General features: G+C 31.8%; 1 protein-coding gene across 3 annotated transcripts; it reads right to left on the reverse strand.

The window, feature by feature from the left end:
- Nucleotides 1–563: 563 nt before the first annotated feature.
- LOC140957723 (uncharacterized) lies at nt 564–4,304 on the reverse strand. 3 transcript variants are annotated; one of them, XM_073415082.1, is made up of 5 exons: nt 4,092–4,304; nt 3,382–3,599; nt 2,904–2,989; nt 1,438–2,809; nt 564–1,298 (listed from the first exon to the last, which is right to left on the reverse strand). In XM_073415082.1, exons 2-5 carry the CDS (start codon nt 3,533–3,535, stop codon nt 760–762), a joined length of 2,151 nt encoding a protein of 716 aa, XP_073271183.1. In that variant the 5' UTR covers nt 3,536–3,599; nt 4,092–4,304; the 3' UTR covers nt 564–759. The 3 variants fall into 3 exon arrangements, with proteins under 3 accessions (XP_073271183.1, XP_073271185.1, XP_073271184.1); XM_073415084.1 differs by lacking the exon at nt 4,092–4,304 and adding an exon at nt 3,843–4,059; XM_073415083.1 differs by lacking the exon at nt 4,092–4,304 and adding an exon at nt 3,692–3,831.
- Between the last annotated feature and the right edge of the window lie 5,382 nt (nt 4,305–9,686).

Genomic DNA, 9,686 nt, shown 5'->3' on the forward strand with positions numbered 1-9,686 from the left:
TTTATCGAAAAAATCAACCATGTATGATGTGTAACTTTGTGCTAAGAGATCATATTAGCATTCTAGATGAAAATTGATCGAAATTACTAATAAAAGATACAAAATTAAAACTGAAATGTGACAATATACTATGACCAAAGAGTAGGACTCTTGTGAGACGGTCTCACGAATCTTTATCTGTGAGACGGGTCAACCCTACCGATATTCACAATAAAAAGTAATACTCTTAGCATAAAAAGTAATATTTTTTCATGGATGACCCAAATAAGAGATCCGTCTCACAAAATACGACCCGTGAAACCGTCTAACACAAGTTTTTGTCATGACCAAATTCACAAAGAAATAAATACATTAAGAAAAAAATCCAGTTTTCCTTATTTCATACGTACATACAGTGCACTTGCACAAAATAATTGATTCTTTGAATATACAAAACGCTTATAAATATAGTATCAATTAAAAATAAATAATGCATTTAAACAGAAGAAAATATTTATGATAATTATATAAGAAGGATCGAAATAGGAGTGAAAATTAAGAAGATGAATATGATATGCTGTAATTATAAAAAATACAGAAGATCGTGATATTATTATGTACACCAAAAGAATATAGAACAAAATTTCTTGTAAACTAAACTATCTATTATTCTCTAGCAAGCAAATTTTCAACATTTTTGGTTAAATAAAAAGAAAGAAATATAATACTTTCTAACTAATATACATGAACATGTTCTTTGCCTTCCTTCGAGTTCAAAACTCAAAAACACACAAGTTCTTCCACAAGGTCATCAAGAATCATGTCCTCCAGTTCAAGACCAATACACTCGCTCTCGAACTGAAGATTCATCCACCTACAGTCATCTTTCAAGTCGCAAACCATAAGACAATCCAACGATTGCTTCTCATCCGTCCTCAGATTCAGTAATTTGCCTATGCTCTTGCTCACCTCCTCGACTATATGGTTTCCTGCTGGAAATGGTCGAACATGGCAACTCGACGACAACGGTTTAGGATAATATGGGAGGGAAACATCATATGTTTCAACTAACGTTTCATTAACCAAATCAAAGAGCATCTGATGCTGCCAACATGAGCTGCAGAAATCTTGCCAACTGGTTAAATGATCGTGCTCATGTGGCCAGCAAGCTTCCACGTCCTCGAGTATTTGTGGGCTTAGTGGCTGGTCTGATGCGTGCCACGCTCTTTCAGATGCGTCTTTTGCTATGCCAGATTGATCAAGAATGAGCCTCACATAACCTGAGTCCGTAGCGTGCCCAACACTTTCAACAAACTTGTCTGTTCATTAAAAAATAAATCTCAATTAAAACCACTTCTATATCGAGTCTAATGTAAGATTAGATCAAGTAGATCATATGGAAAATTTAATGATTAGGGTATAGCTTTTCACGAAAACGAGATAATATCTGAACAATACCTTCAGAAATTTTAAGCTGTTCGGAACCAGATAATTTTTCTTGTGAAATGGTATACGAGTCTGGAATCGAGCAAGGATCAGAGTCATTGATACTCTCCTGCACACAAATGAAATCGACGCTTGTCGGTTTTCGCGCTTCCTCTTCGAAATCTTCCTTTTTTTCACCACTTTCATCAATAGCATTCAAATTTAAGCCCGAATCATGGTCCATCTTTTGCATATCATCCACTGATTCTGTTTTGCATTCGACTGTCTCAATCAAATCCAGTGGCTCCTTCTCTGAATCGCTTGAAACTAGTCTGACTACGTTTTCTTCGTGTTCCACAACATCTTGACGAAAACTATCATCTTTTTCTATTACAAATGAGTCATTTCGAAAAGCATCATCACCAGCTACCCCGAGATTTAAATTCGAATAAAAAGAATAAGCATTTGACAGGGAGCGGGAGCGTATCCTTCTTAAATACATCGAAGCATGGTCATTTTCGTTAGTTAACCTCAAGCTCCTAGACAGATTCAACTTGGCTTCTGTTCCATAACTGTTCTCGAACAACCGAGCATATTTATCTAGTGATTCATTTAGAGAAGAACTTCTGCTGTGGGAATAGTTCCTCGTAGTATTTTCACCAACTCTGCCCATAGTAGTTTCTTCCCTTATATCAACAACGCCTTTTGCAATATCTGAAGGTGCCATCCATTCGTTTCCTTGTTGTATTTCCCCTTTCATCAGTGAATCTCGATCTTTTTCTTCCGAAAGTGCTAATTTTTGTTCTTGACTAACAGCTTGCAATTTTTGCCCTTTAGGGAATGACCAAGTTTCCTTCTGCTTGTCTGCAAGTTTACTAGGCTTGAACTTTAGTCTCTGCGAAAAATTAAGATCAGGGAAAGATCTCGATTTGCTGAACTTTAATTTTTCATTCGAAGCGAGACCATTATGGGAGAAACGAGTGACTCTTTCATCAGAAACTTGCAAATTTCTTGCAAACAACTCCTTGTCGATCTTGAGCATGTCCAAGAAATCAATCTTCTCTGACGATCCAATGTTAGCAGCGCTAAAGATGTTGGATTCTCCGCCACTTGCCTCATTCTGGGTCTGAGTCAAATGACTCATATCCACTGATCGAGGGGCAGAGTTCTCTACTTTACTGGGAATGAAAATGATCGGATTTTTCCAGTCTGTGCAGATTTTACTGATGCTATCATCAAGAGACTCCAGATGGTGTATGGAATAAGTTCTCTGTAATCTAGATTTGAACAAGAAACCTTCTTTGCCTTGTGCATCGTTGCTTTCCTTATATATCTCTTCCGCAATCAATGCTTTTATGCGTGATTTGAGAGATCGTTTGTTGTTTCCACGAGCTCTTTTCATTTTCTGATCAAACAAATGGATATAAACATCAGTCTCTGGTTCAGCCAAACTGTTGGGAAATTAACATTGTTACAAGTTAACAAACACGAGAACTTACAAGAAATGGACTCTGTTTTTCATCCAATATCTTTTCAGCTTCACAAGAATCGTGAGCAAGCAAGTTCGCTTTGGGACTCCAATCGCCTACAAACACATAAAACCAATAAAAAATGTGCGATAATCTGAGCTCGTAAACTTCTACTAAAAAACTGTTAATTGTTGATGAGCAACACTTGTTTTCATTACTCTCATGTTGTTATTTTATGTGGCACAACAAATAAAAGATGGCAGCTACACTGTTATAAATCTGAAATATTTGACTAATTTGCATTGTTACAGTCAACCATTACTTTTCATTAACTATAATATTCATTCTCACATGTTAGAAACATTGCAATGGTTTTAACATGATACAACAGTGTACAACCACAAAATGTTAAAGCTATCTCCAAGAGGGAAATTGAAGCCCAGGCCTACAAAATGAGCTAACTTATGCAAAACAATAAGTTTCTCGTATGACTGCTTTTGATCTATACCTGTTTGGCCTGCATATTTGTTATGGTGGATCATCTTCCTGGTGTTAGAATGCCAATGATGATAGTAGAGAACGTTGATGAATCCGGAAATGCAACCTGGCTGCTTATGATCATGTTCGTCGCCTATGTGCTTCGTCCAGAAATGCCTCCCCATGTTACGAATCCTCCTTCCTAAAAACTTGGGGGGTTTTCAACTGTTTTAACTCGTTCAACCCAACCTGGTTAAATAAACATTCCACAAACATATTAGTTAATATTTTTTAAACCACAAATCTGACTTGTTCTCACGGATCATAGGAAAAACATTTACCAGGAATTGTTTTTATCTTTATCCTTCAAACCATGATGTGTGAAAATTTGACTATGAAAAGAAAACCTTAATTTTCTAAACAAAACTTTACTCGTTCAATCAGAAAACAGCACAAACTGATCATCACAGACAGAAACAAGGCTGCCTTTACAGGTTACAAGTACGAATTTATTCCTTCATGGGTTCGAGTTCAAGATTAAAACTCAGCCTTGTTATAGAATCCCCTCTGTTTGAGGAAGAAGAGAAGAGGGTGATGAAAAGGAAAGAAACAGAGCTCAAGAAAATCACCCAAAAACGTATCTTAGCACAAAGTCCAACCAAAAATAGGGAGCTGAAAAGTCTTAGATATTGGGAAAAAAAGGGAAAACAAACAAATGAAACGCAGAGAAAAGTTTATAACCTTCTTGGACAAAGAACTGCGCGAGTTTATGAGCTATGGCGGCTGAGTAACATATAAGTTGGAGGGAGAAGAGAGGCTTCAATACCAAAGATATAACTGCAACTACCATCTATATAAATATATACGTTTATAGCAAAATCATAGAATATAATTAGTTTATAGATATTAATATAACCTTTCTATGCATAAATGAATGTACACATAAAATAAATAAACAGAAGAAAGAAAGAAAGGAAAGGGCAGAATCGTGTATCACTCTCTGCTTTGGACAACGACCAGAAATCAGTCGCCAAAGCTTAACCGGTCAACGCTTCTAACCTTTCTTATTATTATTATTATTATTATTATTAAATATAATATGTCATGTTGGCAACTTTAGTTAGCGGTTTGGAGATGGAAAAATACGTTGCTTTTTTTTTTTTTTAATTATTTCTTAATAAATGTCATTATTCTCATATACTTTCTTCGCAGTTTACATATTCTAACTAATAGTCACCAGAAATATAGAGTCTGATTCCAGCAAGTGTCACTAGTCCAGTTGCAGGTTTCGAAATTACCCTGAACCTGAAATCACGAATACGACCGTTAGAAGGGGGCCGAGAGGGTGTCTCGGCGTAGCCCCTCCGACACTCAAGTCAGAGACTGAAGATATAATTGAAGAACAGCTAAAGATGCTGCTGAAAACAATATAGTGAATATGAATAACTGAACACTCAAACCTGATATTTATAGGGAAATACCTGGGCTTGTCATGAGCCTGCTTTCCATCTGAGCTAGGGATGGACAGGAGTAGTGGGCTCATCCATGAGATATCAGTAACATTTATTTAATTCATCATTAAAAATTATTTATGTATAATGCAATATCATTTTTTATCAATAAATTATCATGCGACATGATTGTTAGGTTATAAAACAGCCCATAAAAATAAATTTTACTAAAAGTTTTCTGTTCTAAAAATTACAAGTAGATAGCCAACTTGCTAGTAATTAGAAAATTAATATTATGTGGTTCAAAATTAGGAAAAGGTCTGACCAACTACCGTTCGTTAATATGCCTTTGTTTACAGTTTTTTTTTTTTTGAAGATTTAGCGTGATCTTATAAACTATTCTAAAATTTGAAGTAATGATTTCCAATTATTCATATATTTGTAACATCCAAGTTTATCTCAAATTACTAGAATGAATAATTATGTCTTTTTTTGACATAATCATGTAATCATATTATTATCAAAGAGAAGTGGTACTTGATTTTCCAATTTATTTTATCTTAAATATATTTTTGACATAAACAATAATAATTTTTAATGAGTTAGGTCGGATTGATTTGATGGAATGGTCGTGGTAACCATCATTCGAGTTCCAGTTATGTGCGGAACGATAACGACACGATTTTATAAAAAAATATTTAAAATCTTCATAAAATTAGTAAAAATATCATAAATATTACTAGCATTAACAATAATCTATCAAATATTTTACTATTTTTAAGTAGATGTTATTATAATTCTAATTTACATGTTCTGAAACTAAATATTATTTTCAACAAGATGGACAAATAATGGATAAATTAGGAAACTTAAAAACAACACACACAAAATTTGTAAATACTTAAAACAAACCAAACGGATTCTTCGTTTTGGTAGCTTTGGCTATTTTACATGTTCATTATTTTATTTTTAATTTTTTTGGCTTGATATTTTTCGATATTTCAAAGTATTAAAGTTACGTCACAATACAACCCGAAAATTTGACGTGAAATCGATGGATGTATGTTTAAAGTATTAAAATTACGTACTTATCATCAGTTATAAATTTTGATAAAACGTCAAGCGTTTCATCCTACAGTTTCTTTAATCCCAAATTTGATTAAAATTTTAATAAATTTAAATCCTCAAAATAACAATTGATTACCTTTAATGATTAATCATATATATCTAATCAAATTTCAAACCGATGCAGATATACTCGTTACTCAGATGAGCGTGAGGAATGGTCCTAAGAGTCAATTCAATTCAATTCGAAAGTCACTCTCAGCGGACCGTCACGAAGAAAAAAAATGAATATAAGAATAAATAAAAGTCCACATTTCCTAGAAACTAATTTTTTTTATTATTTGTTTTCATAATCTATGATAAATGAAGGGAAATACTAAATTTAGTTAATTACTTATATTATTATAATAAACATAAATATTAAAGGAGGGCTTTAATTTGTTGCTATGTTCGTGTGATTTTTATAATCAATTGAGCGGAAACCAATTAGTATATTAAATATATTATTAGAAATTATTATTTTTTCAGAAGAATAGAAGATAATAAAACTTTGAATTTTCAAACTTCAATATCAATTGACAAATTTATAATATTCAATATCATGTGTTACGAAAACGATTTGTTTTAATTAGACTGCCACCTTAATAATATCGTGTCTAACCAACAAAGGGTTTAGAAATATGGCCAGCCAAATTGGGCAACTGAAGGTGACTAAAAATACATTTGATAAAAAGGATTTATTAAAAATTCCAATACGGAGACTAAACAATTAATAATAATCTATGTTTATATTTTTTTAGATGGTTTCGCATTTATTAGGTTTTTTTGTGAAACCGTCTATATTAATGAAACAGGTCGACCGACTTATGTTTACTATAAAAAATAATATTTTTCATGATTTGTTTCGAGTTGAATATCTGTATCACAAAATTCGTTCACTCACGTGAGCTTTTGTGCTGTTTTTATGGATTATAGTATGTGTGTTGTGTGCATGTTTAAATATTAAAGTTGAAAATGGGTCGGGTTTACAAGTCCAAAGTTGAAACTTTCTAGATGGATAACAAATCAAAGTTTAATTTGAAAATTTCTTGAATTGACCAAGTCTTGCATACAACTTTCGAAATAAATTAATTAAATTCTTAAAAAAGAGTAAAGAAAATTATGTGTGTCATAATACATTGTTAGCATGATTCTACGGTTGAGATATCACAAATTTATATTAACTGTTAACATACGAGGTTATTATTGACACATGTTTGAATAGATAGAAAGGAGTGTGTATCTTATGTGACGTTCTCATTGATTTATTTTTATGAGACTGGTTGATCTTGTTTATATTTAGAGTGAAAAGTAATAGTTAACATAAAATAATATTTTTCAAAGGTCGGGTTGGATAAGAGATTCGTATCACAAAATTGACTTGTGAAATAGTCACACATTAATTTTTTTGTGTATGAAAAAGGCTAAAATTACAAATTTGGACAAGAGAATGTAGAATCAAAGTTTTTTCCTGGAAAAATGATGCACGGAATGCAGGTTGTGATTGTATAAATGGATTTAAAAATATAATTTTTTTTAATTCCAGTCAACCTACCGGCTACCAACATACATTATAATAAAAATACAATTTGAAATTTTATTTTATTCTATTTTTGATAATTTTAATTGTTATAATTATAATATTTTATTATTTTCAATATATCGCTAGTTGTGTAAAAAGGATTAAATTAATTATATCGTTACGAAACTAATTGTGATACTCAGAAAAACGAAAAAAAAAAATTTAATCGTAATAATAAATAGTTAAATCACTATTAAAATTGTTAAAATACCAAAAACTTCAAATTACTATCTATAAAGGACGAAAATGAAAATTTATATACTACTAGTTCAAACAAACATATTTCGAATAAAAAATATAAGTTGATAATTATACTTGAATATTTTCAAAAATCAGATATACAATATAAAATCCTTACGATTTTTCTCACGTGTGGGAAAAAAAAGGCCATTCCTGAAGTTATTCATTATCGGACCAAGATTTGGGAGGCCCAACGTTAATGGCTCAAAGTATTAGAATAGGTGGTGATCTATGATGGGTTTTTTTTATAAATAATTTAAATTTAAAAATTTATTTCAAAAATAAGTAAAAAAAAAAATTTCAAATGTACTGCAATCTGTGTTTACGAGACACGTATCATGCTCCATGTTGGAGCATCCGTGCTTCGTAAGCATGGAAGCACGGATGCTCGCACACGTGGAGCGTTCGTGCTCCACGAAGCACGGATAATGCTCACGTGGAGCATGATTTGTGCTTCGTAAGCACGGATTGCAGCACATTTGAAAAAAAAATTTAAATTATTTTTGAAATAAATTATTAAATTTAAATTATTTATAAAAAAAAACCCGATCTATCATTGCATCTCACTATAACTATTTACAGTCAAGTGAAGAATTACTTGAATTATATTCGATTTACTATTGTTGTTCAATAGCGTGATGTTACATCGAGAATTATACATATTGTTTGGCTAAAATGTTGAGATTTAATGCCTATAAATTATTTTGAGTTTGACTCAAATTTTTACAATAATTTGAATTTGAAAAATAGCTAAGTAATACTTATTAATGTAGCCAAAATAATTTGTTACTTGAATTATGTAAATTCAGAGAAACACCATAAGGTTGGATCAGGTATGTAGATGTCGCACTTACGAAACCTTAAAAAAGTTGATGGATCGTCACGTGCATCATGAACAAAGCGTAAAAGATGTTGGAGACTGTTTGACGTATCACTTTGATTGAGAGAACAATAATAATAAATGAAAAATATGCTTAAATGAAATCTTACCATTGAAATAGGTCAATTTATAGACTTTTCAAGACTTCAATGAACTTGAACTTAGGCGAGGATTTATTAAAGATAAAAAACAATTAAATAAAAAGTAGGTCCAATTTTAGTGGACTAAATAATTATCACAAAAAGGTCACTTGAGTTAATTTTGTTAGACGAGTCTTTTATTTCATTCATTAAAAAATATTAATTTTCATGTCAAAAATATTACTTTTTATTGTAAATATGAGCATGACTGACTCGTTTCACGAATAAAAATACGTGATGCCGTCTCACAAAAATTTATTCAATAATTATATGAGATTATAAATTATAATTCAATTTATTGTTAGATCTTTCATAACATCGTCTAATCTCACTCTTGGAGCAGTTACAATAGCATAAACTAAATTGAATACAATAAATAATTTGTTTTATATTCGAATTTATCGAACTCGAACGTGTTTGAACTTTTTTCAAACCGTATTCGAGCTAAAATTATTCTGTTCGATTGTTCGCAATCCTTAACTTTTTATTAATATAACATAATGATAATATTTTTGATCTACCCGGGCTAACATCAAATTTATTCAAAATTATACAAAAATTCACATATAAATTTTTTTAAAAAAATTTGGACCACCCGGGCTAAAACCCGAATACAAGAGGCTGTACCTCCGCCCCTGGAACAATAGTTCGAATAGTGCATGAATAAGTTCGAATATTTCGAACCAAACTCGAACTCCAGCTCGAGCCAAGATATTTGAGTTTTTCGAGCATCGTATCAAATTCGAATTTGAATATACTTAATTCGAGTGGAACTTGAGTTTAATTTTTTTTACAATTATTATTTGACTCAGATTCAGTTTGTTTGAATATGAGAAAGTGAAGCGTATAAAGCGTGTTGGCTCTTGGAGATTAATTAGCGGGAGAGAGAAGAAAAAAAGAAAGCGTATGAGCCGTGTCTATCTATGACCATGGAGACTC

This window comes from Primulina huaijiensis, chromosome 14 (genome assembly GCF_012295235.1).
Source record: "Primulina huaijiensis isolate GDHJ02 chromosome 14, ASM1229523v2, whole genome shotgun sequence".
NCBI lineage: Eukaryota > Viridiplantae > Streptophyta > Magnoliopsida > Lamiales > Gesneriaceae > Primulina > Primulina huaijiensis.

Bases quoted from the DNA above. Each gene is read 5' to 3' on its own strand.
- LOC140957723 (XM_073415082.1), bottom strand. From the start codon at position 3,535: ATGGGGAGGCATTTCTGGACGAAGCACATAGGCGACGAACATGATCAT. The intron at 2,990-3,381 runs GTATAGATCAAA...ATGTGTTTGTAG, and splicing joins CAAATATGCAGGCCAAACAG to GCGATTGGAGTCCCAAAGCG. The intron at 2,810-2,903 runs GTAAGTTCTCGT...TTGTTTGATCAG, and splicing joins AAAAACAGAGTCCATTTCTT to AAAATGAAAAGAGCTCGTGG.